General features: G+C 34.1%; 1 protein-coding gene across 1 annotated transcript in view; it reads right to left on the bottom strand.

Moving 5' to 3' along the window:
* Positions 1 to 1,188: 1,188 nt before the first annotated feature.
* zetaCOP (COPI coat complex subunit zeta) overlaps positions 1,189 to 19,293 on the bottom strand; it is a 130,233-nt gene continuing 112,128 nt past the window's right edge. Inside the window, exon 7 of the mRNA XM_090392628.1 lies at positions 1,189 to 1,372. Within this exon, the coding sequence (XP_090248754.1) occupies positions 1,325 to 1,372 (48 nt within the window). The 3' untranslated portion in view covers positions 1,189 to 1,324. The remainder of the gene's footprint in view (positions 1,373 to 19,293) is intronic.

Raw genomic sequence — 19,293 nt, forward strand, 5'->3', positions numbered from 1 at the left:
ATATACTCCTGTAGCACATATTAAACCACCTCAGCAACTCGTGTATATGCTCCAATATTTGTGAAGTACATGTTGCTACAGAATCTCTAATTTTATCTTAACTCTAGTAGTAGTAATTTTTTATGTGTTTCGTATCTTTTGTATAACCCCAATGAAATATAAATTTTAGGAAAAATTCCAGTATGGGTGTACAAGTTTGGACTTTGAGGGGACAAGAGATCAGCCCTCTTCAACTACTCATTTTGGGAATGGACATTCAAAACTTGATATCCATTTCCAAAATGCAGAGATGCTCCATCTGGCGGGAAAATGATAACAGGAAGTCCCACAAATCGTGGATTTTTTTTTTTTTTTTTTTAACATATCCAAAAAAGTGTCCTGTTTATTGTTTTCTCTATAAAGAAAAATGGGCTAGTAATGTTATGTTTTTAAGTGCACAACACACATTCACTCTGAAGTAATTTTTTTTGTTTAGATAATTAATGGGTAAAACAGAATTGCAAAGTTAACTATGCTTTGGCCTTTCCTGAAATGTGAAAATGTTGCTTTGCCTGAAAATATGACTTTGCAGACGAAACTGTCTTCGTCCATAATTTCATGCATAACTGTAGGGGATTTAAAATAGACTTGTCTATAAGTTTGAATGGTAAGATGAAAAAGGATATCTCCAAATTATAAGGTATATGATCTATAAAGTTGCTGTCTTAATTATATTTCTCAACAATTGTCAAGTTGCTTTAAAACTGATTATACCACTGCTTCATGCATTTATTCTCAAATGGACCAAAGTGACAGATTTGTCAATTCTCCTTATACACAAATCGCCGATTCAAATTCATATTCTATAAAAAAGAATCATCTTGACATCTACATGTTAAAAATGGGATAGTTGTATATGTGCACAGAACTGAGTAGGCGAATAGCTGTTTTAGGTTAGCTAACTATCAGCAAATTGTTTTGAAAAATGTGCATAAGGCATTCTGTGTAAATCCTGTATTATAAGTGTATGAAGAAAATTTATAATTCCTAGTTAATGGATCATTATAAATAACAAAAATCTGGAACAAAGTTTATAAAGAGATGAAAGGTTGAAAATTTGCAAAGAAAAGAATATCCTTCTATTAATATTCATATGAATTTAGTTTCTTCATTGCAGTACAAATAGTATTTCAAAACTCTGACAAAACATAATATTCATATCTTTGCATTTATTTATCAATTAATTTAAAATGCATTAAATTTACAGTAGTATGAAGATGCTTTTATATATTGTGCATCCAAAACACATTTTTCTGAAATGTCCATCAAATTCTAAAATAAAAACCTATTTCAGAAGTGACCACTTTAACTGTTCCTTTGCAGACTGGAAAACCTAATAGATAAGATTAAAAAAAAAATCCATAAGTATGATTATTAAGAGTTATTAATTAGAACATTAATAAGATGCTAGAAAGAACAATCTATAAAATGAATGGTTCAGCAGACTCACCAACTGCTATTGTAATAGATCACAAATCTCACTGTCCTGAGATTTGTGCTCAGTAAAACACAAAGTTTAACTTTCAATATTCTTGCAATATTTGTATGTATGACAGCACTACTGGTTTGTTCCTAGATTTCCAAAAATAAATTTGATCCCTTCCTTGGTGACTATAGAGGAGGTTTGGAGGTTAGATAAATCATAAAACTTTATATTTCCTATCCTTCATTCCACATCAAATATTGATTTCAAGCCAGATTCTACAATGTCATCAAACTTAGCATTGTGCTAATGGGCAAGAAAACACATTCTATCCCTCTAAAAACTTAACAGTAATTATGGCAAACAGCAATCTTTGGAAAAAAGAAAAAAAATTCACTAAATCCGATGGTATCTGTACTCAAGGAATTTGGATAATTCTCATCTCAGACAGCAGGAGAGTAGATGCACAGATTTTCTTGGTAGCAGTAGTGGCACTTTGTTTTAAATACCTCTTCATTCTGAAATACACTTCAGTTAAACAAATGTTTAATATGCTTATGCTGAGTGGTGGTGGGGGGATAAAAAATGACCGACAGCAGAATAATTTTTCTCAGGTTTGCTCTCCAATAATACCATAACATGGTACATTACTATTATTATACCAGATCCTTCAGGAAGTCAATGGCCCAAAGGGAGGACCCTCTTCAAGGTTAAAAAAATGCTCAAATACTCATCTTTCACTCTCTCTCTCTCTCTGAAAACATTCACCAAAAGAAGGCTATCAGTGGATGTTGAATACAACATCCACTGGTAGTTGTTGAAATACTCATCTTTCACTCTCTCTCTCTCTCTGAAAACATTCACCAAAAGAAGGCTATCAGTGGATGTTGAATACAACATCCACTGGTAGTCTATTCCAAAAACTTTTTTGGAATAGAAAAAACAAAACAAAAACAAAATTTTACAAAACTTTTTTTTGTAAAATTTTTTTTCTCTTAATTTATTCTTACTATTTTTTACTCTATATTTAGTCTATATTCTCTTATTCTTACCTCTTGGTTATTCTTAATTATACTAAAACTTTATCTTCAATCTTAAATCTCTTAACTTCGATATCTCTCTTGGCCGATCTATACTTACAAGAATGATGCTAGTGGTTTGCAGGACAAAGGAATTACTAGTGACGGATACCTATTCCTTTGTCTCATACTGGTTCTAATTCCTTTTTCAGATTCAGGGAAAATTTATTTTTCATTGCACCACCCCAAATCCTAGATTAACAGATAGTGTAGAATCGAGGAACCAGAACACAGTTAAGCATACAATCTTATGTTACTAAGAGTTACGTTTGCAGTTGTAGCCTCTCTATAAATTAATCTCCCGCTGTGGTCCATAATTTATGAGCAAGTGCAACAGAGAAGAAAATCAGGCAAGTCATCAGTTAAACAAAAAGAACAAAGCATTTAATTCAATTGAAACATTGTACATACTATGGATTCAGTCTTAATATTTAATCTGCAATTGCTAATGAATGAGCACTAATTTACTTAGATGCTCAATATCTATCTTAGCATGCATGACAAAGAACTTCGATTAAGGCTTACAAATCACACTTATTCATTTATACTAAGGACAATTATTAGCCTGAATTACTAAACTAGCTTCATGTGCTCTTATACAATTTCTTCTCACAAAATTCTCATAACCTTTTCTATCATTAAAAGACAATTCTAAGGCACCACGTGCTCTCAATTAATTTACTTAACAAAATACTCAAGATTCTCATTATTACTTTATCATTCAAAGAAACATTCTCTAGAGGCCTTCCTAAAGTTTACATATCTTCTAATACACATATAAAACATAGACTGTACGTTACCAATTGCTGGGGAATTATCTGGCCACCTTACATATCTCGTCTGGACAATTACTTTCGACACCACGTTCCTTCTGCTTTTTCTGAGACATTCTTCAAGGGTTCAATCTGCACTTACTTCTGCTGCCGAAAATAGGTAGACGTTGTTCCATGGTGAACTCGTTCAACATCATAATGACATCTCCGTAAGCACTGGTGAATACCTTCTGCTGGGCTGGTCGCTGACCAGTAAATTGTTGGGAGATCTACGGCAAAGTTCCTCCGTCATTGTCTCGAATCCGCGGGGAACGAGGGGATGCTACGAGGAGGCTCCATACACATCAGCAAGACTGCCCGAAAACTCCGGAGCGTAACTCCACACAAGAGTAAGAGAAAACTCAGCCTAAAGAACAAGAGCACAAGAGAGTTTCCTTGGCACTGCACGACTTTTTAAATTGTGCGCCACACGTTCATTCCACGTCATTGATTACTCCTCCCATTTTTCTCAGCATCACCTCATGTCACCCAGTACTGCGCGCCACACACGGAAATCTTAGCCTACTCTTCTGCGCGTATGAGGGGGGGGGACTTACTTGCTTACTAAAGGGTGCACCTGTACTCTTTGATGCACGTGTTTCGGCCATTTCTATTTAATCGGATTATCTCTTTCTCCCAGCAATTTATAAGTACTTACACTTAAGCAGTTAAGCAATTCTCAATACCTTATAATATCACATATTAAATGAAGGATTCTCAGCTTAGTAATATTTTAGTGAAATTTACAAGAGTCTAGTATATTCTGGTACATCAATAACTGATTCAAAATTGCAAGCCCATGTTAAGTCTAAAGGAAACGTAAATTAATTTTATTTTTGTTTAATTCAGAACTTAACACTTAGTTTGAAAGAGATGACATTGTTTACTTGTGTCTATGCTGTTAAGATCCCTTACTAATTCATATTTCTATTAAATCTTCTATTTTCCATGTATTACTCAAACTTTTGATGACCATATTCTATCAGTCTGTCCTCTCTTGAATAATATTGAGCCTGTGGAATCATCTTGCTTAGGGCATCAGATTTGCCTTGGCTTGTACTATTTAAAAGACATGAACTCTACACAGGAGCCTGTATATTTACCTTTTATTAAGTCTGCTGGTTAGGTTTCATTGGCCTAATAGGTGTTACAAACTGTTCGTTCTCAAATACCCATACAGAAACCTTAAAAGAGCAACAACTGTTAAATATACCACAGAAGTCCTGCGTTAAAAAGTTTAATTCATCGTAAGCGAACTCTCAGCAGGTGCATAATTAAATATTAAAGTACAGAGTGGCAACAACCAAATTCAATAGGGATTGATCGGTTTATTTTACAATGCCAATATGAAGACTTTTAGATAATTACTCTTATGCACACTGACTGCAATTCACTTATGAAAATACAACTCTCTGACAAAGTATTGCTTTGTCATGAATGAGAGTTTTTGTCCTCTTAAGGCTTCAGTCTGATCTTTGATGAGAACAGCTCTAAATAGTTGTTGGGCCAGTGAAATTTGATCAAAAAAATTCTTAACAAAGGGAGAATATATGAACACCCAGACAGGGCCCATGTCATTTAAGTAGTGCAACTGCAATGCCATGGGTTGTATTCTCTTAAAGCTCTCTGGTGTGCATATGTATGAACACACAACAAATATTTTGAAAAAAGAAAAAAAAAATTACGCTCATTGAAAACAAAAGTTTAATGCATATATATGTTTTAACATTTGTTTATAAAATTTAATTCAGCATGCTTCAGCTGAATAATTGCTTCATCCATATTACAGAATGAAGAAACATTGTAAAATATGTATAATATACTTCAACTAATCATGTAACAATTTTATAACCTAAGACACACACACACACTGCGCACACATGTGCGTGTATCTTAAATTTTATAAACAAATGTTTTGAACAAAACATATACATGTTTTAACATTTTGGTTTCAATGAGTATTTTTTTTTCTTTTTTCAAAATATTTGTCTATAAAATTTAATTTAGTATGCTTTGGCCAAACATTCAGTGATTTGGAGCTCTAGTTATTACTGTAACTGATTGCTTCTGTTTTAGCTCAACCCTTGTATAAAGGAATTAACTATCACCTTCCACTCATTAAGAACTGTGCTTGTGTTAAGACTCCACTCATTAGGTGGAACAACGAAGTCAAATTCCTTCAGCATCTTTGCTATATCCCATTCAATTCCACTGATGCATTTGAACTGAACTCTTACAAGAGCTTTAATACTTGAAACTATCTTTTCACCTAGTTTCACCTCAGCACCCTAGAAACGAATGGGCTTGCCTGGTCACTTAGCAACTTAGCTATTTCCAAAACATATATGCTCAGCTATTTCTAAAGCATATGGTAGGTCAGCTTTAGAAATAGGGGGAACAGAAATTAGACTTGGTAGAAATAACTGGTAAGCAGATTAATGTCTTATCTGTGTAGTGTTGATAGAAGTTAAGGTGCAGTACAACATAACACAAAGGTGGAGTAGACGACAACAAAACAAATGAATTATATATAAATAATATATACTTATATAAGACAGACGACAATGTAATTTTTACACTATAGCTTCTTTCAGATGTCACCATTTTCAAGCACTAATTCTCTACCATGGAGTTTTTTCATGCAAGGGCACTTTTTGAAGTTGTCTTCTCAGTCTTCATAATTACCTGCCATTCAGTTCTAGATATATCCCTTTTTTATTTGAAGCTCTCAACGATTTGCCACTTCCCAAATTAAACTCTCATCAACTCTCACAAATTGAAGGCAAAACAGCTACTTCATTTATATACAGATTCTCTAATGTTATTACTAGATCCAATATTCTTGCATAATGAGTCCCTTCCATCATGCACTGCTTAAGGTAGTTATTAGATGAGTATCTTCATGGAATCCAAAATGCTCATTGTGGTGGGAGACTCACACTAACCATTTACACAATACATATCACACTGCTTATTAAAATCATTAATAAGCAAACAAATAATTTTCTAACCAAGTACCTACAACTTTGATAACCTATTCCACTCATTTAGCAAAGGTAGTTATCCTTCTGTAATATATTTTTATAACAGCAGACATGTATAAAAAATTAGAATTCACTAAACCATTTATTTCAACCTATCTTACAAAGAAGATGAGAGAAGATTAGTTAACAATATTCAAAATATGAATCACAAGACATGTCACACAGAATGTGTTTACTTGCTCATGTTTTGATCACAGCTGAGTTAATAGCTATAACTGCAAATAAAACATCTACTTATCCCTCTGTATCTCTATAAATTCTCTTTCCCTTGTTTTGCCTGTTTTCTCCTTTCTACAGTCTATATCCTATAGTTGACATGAAATCACTATGAAAAATAGTCTTCTTTGTATCCAAAAAGTTTATCCACCTATGCAATCCATAGTTTTCTTCAAATGACCTCAGTCTACAGGCAATATGCAACTTTGTCCTATTAACCTCTACCCACATCAAACAGTCCTGAACCACTGTGTTACTCATATTTTCACTACCATTTGGGATTTCTACTATAGTTTTGTTTTTCCAAACTGTTTTTAATGATAAAGAAATGGATATTCTGTTAGGTGGAGCAAAGTATACTTCAATATTTTGTTTTTTCCAGATATATAGTATTCTGTCTGTTTTGTCAAGTTGTAATTGTTATATCATTCAGCTGATGAAAAAAATTTTCTAAAAGAAAGAAACTACTTACTCTGCTTGTACAGATTATAGCTTCTCCTGAGCAACAAATTAAACTGATTAAATGAACTTACTGAAATAATGGGAGTCTTTTTTTAAACCCCCCCCCCACTTCCAAAGACTAATTGAATATACTCACCCAATGATAACTTTTAAATTTTAAACAAATGTTGTAAATTATTTGTGTAATGTTATTATACTTGACAAAAAATTAAATTCTTGTTCAATCTTTTATCCAGGTGTAAGTAAATAAAGTATGCAAATGAGGTATCTTCACAACTAGGCTACACATAAAGGCTGATGACTTCACATCAAATGCCTTAACTGAAGACATGCTCACAATCTACTGATAGGTAATGAGAAAGCCTGGATCTCACATGCTTCCTAATCACACTATTAATTAATCAGCTTCCAGAAGATCCTTTAAAGGGAGGGGGGAAAAAAACTTTTAACTTCTGGTAATCACTCAAAGGAAAGAGGTAGAGATGTTTATCAAAGCAATTCGAGGAGCAGAGACTTCATTATTTCGTGTTGAATTGTCAGAAAACTTACAATGACAATTACATGGATCACATTCTTCAGTACTTCTGTCAGTTTTTTTTTTTTTTTAACTGAAACTTCTAGTATTTTCAATAACACATAAAATATATATGTCCAAAAAGGAAATGTGTGCATTATGGGATAAAAGGGCAATTTAAAGTCATCTGCCTCCACATACAAGTGACTAAGTCATGATCTTTATCTTATAGCTAATCATGTGCAAACTTTTGTTTGTTCACACTAATGTAAAGGATAAAAAAGAAATAATTTCTTGTCAAGTATAATTTGCTGGTCAATGTATTTTTTCAACAATTCAAGTGATCCTTTTGCTATTTTGACCACTTTTGCAATATCATTATTACAATAGCTCTCCCAGGGTGTCCATGGAATACTCAAAGAAAAGCCCTTTTTAGCCACTCATACCTATCATTTTTTCTTGACTGAAGACATGTTCCCAATCTAATGACAGTCCATGAGAAGAACATGAATCTCACATGCTTCTTAACCATCAGCTTCCAGAATTTTACCACCATTTGCCATAAGCTACAATATTCCTTACAAACTTGTATGTTTCTATTTTATCCTGTATCTTTTTTCCAAACTTTGAATACCACATTTCCTTAATGTATCCTCATATGTGCAATTCTATAGACCAGTTATCACGATGGTTATCTGCCACTGGATCTCTTCAGAAACAAGACGGCCATATCTGCAGAGTAAGTCAGAAGTAACTTACAAGAAACTTACCAGTCTCATAGAATGGGAAAATAACTCTTTTTCTTATAAATCAGTGATCTTTTCAACACTGGAGTTATCTAATATGATGCCTTAACCTCCTTAGCAACATGAAACCAAGCTTGTTGTTCTTCAAGTTTTTCTTCCACAATCTTTCTCAACCTCTCTTCAAGTATGCTTGCACAAATCTTCCTTGGAGTACTTAGTAGAGGAATTCCTCTGTAATTCTCACATTCAGCTTTATTTCATAACAGATGGGAACTATTATAGCTCTACTCCAATCATCAGGAATTTGACCTTCTGACAGAGCCCGAATTATGCAGTGTAGCCACTGGACAACTTTTATACTTAAGCATTTCCAGTTGAATACCATCTACTCCAGCTGCCTTTCCACATTTCAAGTTTTTAATGGATTTTTCTACCTCAAGTACTTATATGTACTCCTCTTTGCATTTCTCTTGAAAATGTTTTAGATGGCTCTATCACTGCTTGTTTCATCTAACAGTTTTTCCAAGTAATTACTCCAGACATCTAGGATATCCTTATCTTCAGTTTTCATGTTAAAGTATATTGTAAAAGGAATCAACTATAATAATTTACAGTTGATTCCTTTTACAGTACACTTTCCTCAATTTCTAAGCTTTTTCAACAGCCTTCAGAACATTTTGCCACCTTTGTGATATTCACCTTCTAAATGATTTATGTGTGATTCCCACCCATGAAAGGTTATTATAAACCTATAATACATTCTGTATCGTGGGTGGGTTAAGGATTTTATTATTATTATTATTTTTTTTTTTTTTGCATTTTTTTAACGAATTTTATATATTTTTTTATAATTACTAAAATAAAGACCAGATACAATTTGGCAATGCAAAATTGTATAAGCAAAGTGTATATTAGATCCAGCATTATTTCATAGCAGAATGCAGGAACTATGAAAGTTTTGCGAGTGGACTAGAGCTTGCAGGAATAGATTTCTCAGCATTCATGAGTTGCCTTGTGTCTTTTAAGTAGTCCACACTAAGGCAACTCGTGAATGCTGAGAAATGTATTCCCACAAGCTGACTAGTCAAGTCGCAAAACTTTCATAGTTTTGTAATTCGGCTTTGAAATAATGCTGGATCTAATATCCACTTTGCTTATATAATTTTGCATCGCTGAAATGAAGCCTTTTGGCTTTTTATTTTAGTAATTACTTTAATGCACTGACCAAGCGTTTACTTACGAAAAATAAATTTATTCGAAATTTCAAGTTCCTTAGTACAACTACAGTTTTTACTCTCTTAAGGTTTCTGAAGAGAACCAACCAGTTCAACCCAGCTGTCAGGCCAGTGAAACCTTATCAAAATGGACTAATAAAAGGCAAATATATACACGCTTGGGTGGCACCTATGTCTTTTAAGTAGTCCACACTAGGCAACTTGTGAATGCCGAGGAATGTATTCCCACAAACTCTCTGGTCAATTCACAATTCACAATTCTCTGGTCAATACAGGCAGTCCCGGGGACTGCCTGTATAGACAATCAGATGGTGTTCCGTACTTACGAACAGGCTCCCTATAAAGATAATTAAATTAACAATTTGGGAACTTGTTTCTTCCACGCATGTAAACAAATCTGCATGCCGTAAGCTCAACCCTTTGTTTACCGCTCTGAAAATCCAAGAGCACTTTGCCACATTATTAAAGCAGCTCATCCTGTTATTTGGAAGTTAAATTTAAGGGCCTGGGTCACACCTGCCATGTTTGAAGATTGGTTCTTGAAATATTTTATTCCTGCTGTGGAATGTTACTGTTCAGAAAAGAAAATTCCCTTTAAAATTTTGCTTGTGCTGAACAGTACTCCTGGACATCCCATCCAACATCTTTAGATGCCCTCACCCTAATATAAAAGGTTGTATTTTTACCACCCAACACTACATCATTACTACAGCCAATGGATCAGGGAGTCATTTCTGCATTTAAGGCTCTTATTACTTATGGCATGCATTTCTGCAAGCAGTTAGGGCTATGAAAGATGATGTGATGACTGAGAGTTCTGGAAGAATTATAATATCTATGATGCCATCAAAAACATTGCTGATTCTTGGGAGGTGGTGAAGCAATCGACAATGAAAGGGGTGTGTGGAACAAACTGTGCCCTCAATTCTTGATGATTTTTGTGGCTTCATGGAAGAAGATATTGCCAAGCCAGAAAAGCTGTGGTGGATAGTGGCAATGCACTACAAATGGACATCAATGAAAATGATGTCACTGACTTACTAGAATCCCATTCACAGGAATTAACCAATGAAGACCTTATGGAGATAGAGAAGCAGCTGATAGAAGCACAAGAACATGAAGAATCAGAAGATCCAGAGCCAAGGAAGTTTATGACAAAAGAATTAGCTGAATCCTTTCATGTCATTGAAGCAGTATTTCCTAAGCTTGAGGAGCAAGATCCTAATACTGAGCAATTTATCAAGATGATGTGAAGTTTGCCATGCAGTTAGTGAGAACATCAGCTGCTACAAGGCCATTTATGATGAAAAAAAGAAAAGAAAAAGGCTGTGCAAACAACCCTAGATACATTTTTTAAGAAACTGACTTCAGTGGTAAGCTCCCCCTCCTCCAGCACCATCTCCATCATCTTCCGATTAATATTAACCTACCTTCTTGCCTCAAAAATGCCTCTTCCAGTAAGCAAAACATTGATGTGATATTAGGTGAGTGTCAACCTTTAATATTCTTTTTTAAAATTTCTCCTATATAAACTTTTTGTATGAGTTTGTTTTTATGTTCTGTTTGTTTGAATTAAAGGAAGAGGGGTATTATTATTACAGTATTACACTGTCTTATTATAGCCACATAAGAGCCATTATAGTATTATTATTATTACCATATATGCACTGTTCATCAGGGATCCGAGTTACATACAAATCCGAACTTAAAGACATTCTCAGGAACGTATCTCGCCTGTAACCCAGGGACTGCCTGGATATGTTTACACACACAAACATTTTATTTTTGCATAGTCCAGAAATCTTGATCTAGAGAACAAACATGGAATTTTTTCAAGCCACGCCAGGCTTCCAATAAATGGGAGGTGGTCTCACACCAAGCAATGAAATTCATCTCAAACCTAAAGTCTTCTTAGACTTCTCCAAATTCTTACCAGTCTTCCCATGACTTTTGTTTAGCTACTTTTATACATAAGTTAGCTCTCTTACATTTTTCTCCATATTCTTTTAGGACATCTGCCAACTTGTTTGCTAGAAATTTTTGGTACACTTACTTCTTTTCATGAATCAAGTGAGAGTGATGAATTTGATGAAACTGAATTGCAAAATGTTTCTTCAATTAAATATGCTGCACAAATTTTGCAACTTGCAGTAAGACATTTTAAATAGTCGCAAATTAGACACATGTATTCAGAAGAATAAATAATTTTTTATTGTTGCAAATATTTTGGCCAGAAATGAACAGGTCATCATCAGTGCATTAGCATAACCAAAGTGAAGCTAGAACAAAGAATATTAATCCTATTTACAGAGCTGAGCCATTTTCCACCATATACGGGTGGTTACAAAATAAAATGAGATTAAAGCTATAACTAAAATTAAAATAATTGAAATATATTAAAATAAAATTTAGATAAATAAGATGACTGAATGACACAGCATTATATATTTAAAAAAAGAAGGAGAGGGTTAGAAGGGAATCATGCTATTGCTTGCCATTATGAGGATGAGGTTCTCCCAAATCTTGGCAATGATTAGGCAGTCATTCCAATTTAAGTTTGAGCAGCATTAGAAGTACCTTCAACACCAATGTAAAAGATTAGTATTGGATCAGAATGTGGTTGGCATCCATTCCATGCTGAGCAAGGGCAGACTTTTAAAGTTTATTGCTATTAATATAAGATTGGTATCCTTGTAAGCATTTTTTGACCAAACATCCTGTTTATCCAAATTATGAGTGGAGTCATTCACACTGTACATCATACATGGAGAAGGGAGAGGCTGTCTTTTGTGGATAACCAGGAAATTTTGGTGATAGGGAAAAATATATCTTATCAGAATGTATCTTTGCAAATGTCTCCGAGATGCATGTGATGTATGGAATAGCATCTCACCATCAATGGCATCAAGTGTCCATAATGGTTGGGCATGCTGTTGAGTGGCTTATGCAACCTGTGCTACAAAATTCACATCAATTAGACGACATTTTTATTGATATATGAAAGTTTTAAGAGTACATAGGGCATCAATGCTCATCTTAATTAGTCCAATGCAATTAAATGTAACCAAATCTAGGTAGAAAGTGGGGAAACAATGTGTTTCTTTTAAGATATATTAGAAAACAATAAGGAATGAGAATGCTATATTTGAATTACTCAAAGGTGTAAATATATGAACCATCATTAATAAGTCAGGTAAGAATGGAAAATGTAAAAGAAAGAATAAGTACGAGTAGTAAACTCAGGGGTAGAGCAAATAGTATGTGATCCTATTGAGTCTAGACATGAATAAGTGAATTTATGGCATAATTAAAAAAAAAAAAAAAATTACGCAGAGTGGGAAAGTGATTTGTTTGCAAAGTATAAATAACTAACCAATAATAAACAGCCACAATGGGGGAGAGGGAGAACTAATAATGTTGATCAGGTGATTTATTTAGGCATGGCAGGAACACATGTAGGTTGATGGAGCAGCAAATTATCTCATAAAATTTGTTGTGCATGCAGAGGCGTAGCTAGAGGGGGGGGGGGCAGCGGGGAGGTCCAGCTCGGGCAGCACTTTGAACATTTTTGAACTTTTCCAGTTAATTCGAAAATACAGTCTCGAGAACTCAGTTCCAACTATTGTAATACTACAGCTAATTTTCCTCACAAATTGCTATAAATGTTGCTAGTTGTGAGAGGAGTTTTTCTAAATAAAACCGATTAAGAATTACCTACATTACTATGAAATAGTCTTTGACAATGTCATCGACGATTTTGCTAACAGAAAAGCAAGAAAACTAAAATTTTAGAATGTTGAAATTAAACTATACGTCGTTTTGATTTTTTGTAGTATTTTTAGTGTGTATTGAGAGGGGCGGCAAACTCAGGGATCGCCCTGGGTGACAAAAGCTCTAGCTACATCACTGTGTGCATGTTATATGCATTTCTCTGGTTCATGTATATTTCACTTCATTATCTAAGAATTTTCTCTTGTTTACTGAGACTTAATATACATTTTATGCAATAATAAAATACATAATATCCAATAATTATTGAAATTATCCACACTTTTGGGAATCCTACATTCATTGTTTTTTTTTTTTTAATGTCAGCGGCTCTTCTGTCTTATCAATAATAGATATCTTACACAAGCTAGTATTTTGTTGTAGATCACAACTTCTTATAATACAAAAAAAGTATTCATTTTTATTCAGGAATAGATAAATTTTTACTATGTCTGTTGTTTCCAACAGCTAGAATAAAAATGTCACTGTACTATTAAAAAAACTTTAAAAATACAATAAAACATTAAAAAAAATTAGAAAAACAAGTAGCTTTGTTTATCACTAAATACAGTAAACAGACATTTGTAATTAGAGACAGCTTGAATGACACATTTAATGGAACAACGCTCTGCTCCCACAGACTAGTCTGCATGCATGAGTCAGACAAAATAACCAATCACAGCCACTAGATGCTATTGTCTCAGTGCTCACCTTCTGGATGATTTAAAACCACTGGAACGCTCCAGTCTTTGAAAGTACAGATGGCACAGCGGTCAAATTTGACCACTGTGCAATCTGTACTTTCAAAGGGGATCAAAGGTATATGTATTTGTAACCACACACTTGGGCTATTAACACGAATGTGATGCAATGTTTAAGAGTCAAAAAAAAAGTGTCCTCTTCATGAAGCGTTAGTATACTGTGTTTAATTTTAGGACTCAAGTGAAGCAGGAAACAATTAGGGGAGTCTTTAACGGGGATATAATATCGCTGATACTGAACAGATATGCACCGCACGCCTAGCACACCCAGAATATTCGTCCCTGTTCATCATACAGGTTCAGGATACTTATGGTTCGGCTTGTAAGTGTTGAGGATGTGTTTAAACTTCAAGGAAGTGTAGCCATTCAGTAGTAAGTTGTATTGGATAGTGCTTAGTTCTTGTTGAGGACTTTGGAATTGGAGAAGATAAGCATTCTATTTAGGTTTGAAGATACTGATATTTTGAGATGGATGAATCTTATTGTATGTAGTGGCCTGTGAAGGTAGGTTGATAGTGAGCAGATAGTATTCCAGAGGGGGTATCAGAAAGGAGAATGCCCAGAAAGGTTAATTTTCCATACTTTTCTTTTCAATGGCAAAATTGATGTGTACGTATAGATTTTGGTTAAGAAAGTTGGTAGAGATGCTTCTGAGTCTGGCGAGATTGCGAACATATCATGTATACAACATTCTGCATCACCTGAAGAAACCAACTCTAGAAACAGATCAAAGGAGCTACTGTGGAAATTGCTTAATCACCTAAACTTTACAATTTCTTTTTTCATGTGCTTCCCATTCACAAAACATTGTAAGCCTATAGTACATCAGTAGAGTGGGCTAAGGATTTTTCCTATTTTTAAATTAATTTTTATATATATATTTTTTGTATTTTTTTAAATTTATTTTTACAGTCTGGAAACCCTGTTCTAGAGTAGATGCTAACCACTCAGCCATATTTAGAGCATCTTGAAGGCTCCCTATTCTCAATACAAGCTCAACCTTCCTTCTGGGTATGAAAAAAATAATACAAAAGTATGGACTATGCCCATAGGTATATTGAATAATGCTCACAATGCAAGTATTTTTGAAGGGAGATTAAATTATCATAGTTATTCAATGTTGAACACCAAAGAAAATAGCTTATTCAAGCTGTTGATAAAGTAAATCTTGGATACAATTAGCACAATAAAGAATTTTACAAATGAATTCAGAGCTCACCTCCCAACAAAGTCTGAACTAAATCACATAGTAAACAGATGGTGTTGGATCACCATAACAGTGCCCAGTTTGAGTTTGGAACCAGGGATCACACCATTTGAAATCTGAATCACTAACCAGAATGCAATGCATTTAGGTGGATTTTGAGTTGTTACTGAAATAATGCAAAACAGTTGACTGAAACAGTATAATATCTGTCTTACATATGTTATGTCATATTTATTGGACTTTAATAAACATACACAGCTGGAAAAAAGTCAATGGACATGACAGTGTAAAGTATAAACAGCCATACCTTAATAAGATGTAGGAATTCCTTTCATTGATATGATTGTAGCAATCCTATAGGGCATACTTTTCACAAGCTTATGATAGAGATCAATAGGAATTTCAGACTATCCTTTAGGCATGTAACAAGGTCCTGGACTGTTGTGGGGGTGGACATCCCTTGACCTCACCTGATTTTCTAGTTCATCCCACAGATGTTCAAATAAAGTTGTGCTGATAGTAAGAAAGTTACATAATACACAAAACAGTGGAGTTAAACTATCATTAATATGGACATAGTACAGTGTCAGACATTACTTCTATTACTTAAGATACTGTAGAACCTTAATGCAAATATGGCCATGGAATTAGATGGGGTATCGGCCCGTGCATTATGAGGATATGCAAGGGAATAAGGTAGATTCTTAGACCAAACTATCCAATTTAAGTTTCACCTTTGGTAAGGTGCCAACAGAGTAAGGGCAAAATAGTTCTGTTTCATGAAGGAGGATCCATGACAGAGGCAGCAAATGATAGATCAATCAGTAACTCAGTACTGCTTAAGGCACTGAAGAAGTTGGTAAAAGTCAGAATTCAGGAGTGAGTGGATAAAAATACAATACCCTATAGGGAGCACAGTGAAAGGTAAGTCTTGCTTTGGTAATTTACTCATTTTTTATAATAAAGTCACAAAATGAATGAAGGAAATGGCACACAGAATGATACTACTAGACTCTGCAAAAGCATTCAACAAGACTACCACATGGAACACCATTATATAAACTGGAGAAAATGAGGATGGATATTTACCTGCCTTTTTCCTGAATCAGAAGGCAGGTGACTAGTAATATATTCATACTAAATGTCAAAAGTCCAAGTACAGGACTCTGTCCTTGGGTTTTTATTTAATTTGAACATCAATGATATAAGAAATGATTAAAGGAGAAATATCCAGTTGTTTGCTAATGACACAAAATTGGGTGGACTTAAGAAGCTAAAGCAGCAGCCGGAAAAGGAGAAAGTATGTCGAAAGTTCGAAGCAAGTCAACGTATAAAAGTAGCTAAAAAGTGATGGAAGACTGATAAAAATATACAAGAAGAATACCAAGATGATGATAAAATGTTTTGGAGACTATTGAGAAAAACTTAGAAATAGAGGAAAGAGTACTGTCTAAAGACTAAAGTTATAAAGGTGACAAAAATAAATGATAAAAATATTCTAGATGTCTGGAAATACTGTTAAATGAAACAAGAAATGACAAAATGATGGTGGAAAATATTAAAGAAGAATGTAATCAGGAGTAAAAATCAATACTTGTGGTAAAAAACATAAAAAAATCTGAACTGCTGAAAGGCAGCTGGAATAGATGATGACATTTGACTAGAAATACTCAAATATGTTTCATGTTTTTTGTTTATGTTACCTCCACCCATAAATGGTTATAAACCTATAGTACCTTAGTACCATGGGTAGCCTAAGGATTTGTATTATTTTTTAATCTGGAATCCGAAATAATCTGGAAACCCAGCTCTAGATATTGCAGAACCTTAGAGAACAAACATGGAACTGGAACTTAAGCCACTCTAGGCCTCTAATAACAAGCCAGTGGTATTATACGGTGATGAAACCATTCCTCACTTAAAGACAATCATAAACATTCATACCCATAACAGAATTTGAATCTGTAGCCTGTTGTATGGATATTGTTTGAATTTATGGCTAAGCCAACCAAGGCAATGAGAAGACAGTTTATGTCTGTTAATGATGTGTGTTCTTTTGGTCAATTTGCCTGTTTTTCAGGATGAAAACCAGAGTTGCCAGGAGGGGGGGGGGGAGACAAGATTGAAATCTAGGTCTTTCCAACTAAAGAGTACTGATGATACCGAATGAGCTACAGAGGCTTTGATAGTTGGAGAGGCAGGGTATGTTAACCACTCAAGCCAACCAGGCTGACACACACAAAATTTTACAGTGGCTGCACTACATAATTAAGAAGGTGTAGTCAAGTCAGATTTCAAATCACTGAAGTAGAGCTATTTATAATTTCCATCTATAAAAAAATGAAATATAACTGAAGGTGACAATTTCAAAGGAATTTCTGTAATTAGTGTTCCAGATAAGATTTAAGCAACCAACTTGAGAAGAGGCTAATGAAGATTGTGGAAGAGAAACATGGAAAAGAACTAGCTGAGTTCAAGCCAAATAAAGGTTGTCAAGATCAGATTTTCATTTTATCACAAACAGATTAAAATCAGCAGAGTATATGAGGTTCTGTATTGAAGTTTTGTAGATCTGGAAAAAGCATGACAAGGTGCCAAGAAAATAGCTGTTCAGAATACTGCAGTAATATGTAATAAATGGAATATTATACAGAGCTACATAGTTTATACATATTTAAGTTGTAACTCAGAAGGTAGAACTGTAATACAAGAGGGAGGTTTGATATGAAATCAAGTGTAAAACGAGTGCACCCATTTCCAAAATTACACATCATCTATATGGATCACGTTATGAAGGGTGGCATTAAAACCCGATATCAAAACTGAATATTAATCTCAGCTGTTTATTTATAGAAATGTTATACTGATGAACTTTGTAGAATTTTTTAATTAAATTGAATAACTGCTCTAACAAATCTGGTATAAAAATCAGTAATAAAAAACACAGACTACGAAAAGATGCAGGAGTACTGAAAGTAGCTGAATCCTGAATGGTGGTTCTTCAGAACAAGTAAACACATTAACTATGTATGCAGAATTTTGAGTAAAGAAAGAATATTAAATACAGAGATAACAGAATAAACAAAGCTAGTATTGTAGGGAGTCAAATGAATAATTTATATGAAGTAAGAAAGAAATTAGTCAAAACACTCAACTAGCTGTATAAAAGATGGTGTTCAAACAAATTTAACTTAGGAATCTGAGCAAGAAGCAAAACAGTTGATCAGAGACCACAGACATGAGAGTTCTGAGAAAAATTAAAGGAGTGAACAGATAGCATCAATGGCAGAACCATATTATAAATAAGGATATTAGGAAAAAACTTGACATTGTTAGTGTTTGTTAATGTATGAACAGAGCAAATCACAGGTGGTATGGTAACTTAAAGAGATGGGGGAGGAAAGGTTAACAAAGCAGATGCTTGATGCCAAAATGGCAGAAAAGAGACCCAGAGGAAGACCAAGATCTAGGTAGATTGATGTAGTCAGAAGTGCTACAGAAGATGGATATTTAAGATCTATAATATTGGAGAGCTGACAAATTATCAGACTAATGTGTAAGAAAATTGTCAACAGGAGGTTAATCCCATGCATCACATGAAGATACATATCAGACATGGTTCCTCTATATACAACTGTTGGTATCTATTAGAAAGCCAGTTTCTTATCCAATCAGCCAACTGATTATCCAATCCCATTTGTCATAACTTATACACCAATTTATTATGTGGTAATCTGTCATATGCCTTTGCAAAATCCAAAAATATCACTGTTATATGAATCTTCCTTATTATAGAATGTAAATAAATCAGTGAAATAAGATCTCCCCCCTTTAACAAACCCATGTTGGCCTATACAGAATCTTTTCCCTGTCCAATCCACTCCTGTCTATTCCTAACCAATTTCTCCAAAACCTTAATGACAATTCCAGAAACACAAACAAGTCTATAATTTGAAACATTCGTTTTGCTACCACCTTTATACAATG

Source organism: Typopeltis vanoorti, chromosome 1 (assembly GCF_054136105.1).
Source record: "Typopeltis vanoorti isolate ZY-2024b chromosome 1, IOZ_Tvanoo_1.0, whole genome shotgun sequence".
Classification (NCBI taxonomy): domain Eukaryota; kingdom Metazoa; phylum Arthropoda; class Arachnida; order Uropygi; family Thelyphonidae; genus Typopeltis; species Typopeltis vanoorti.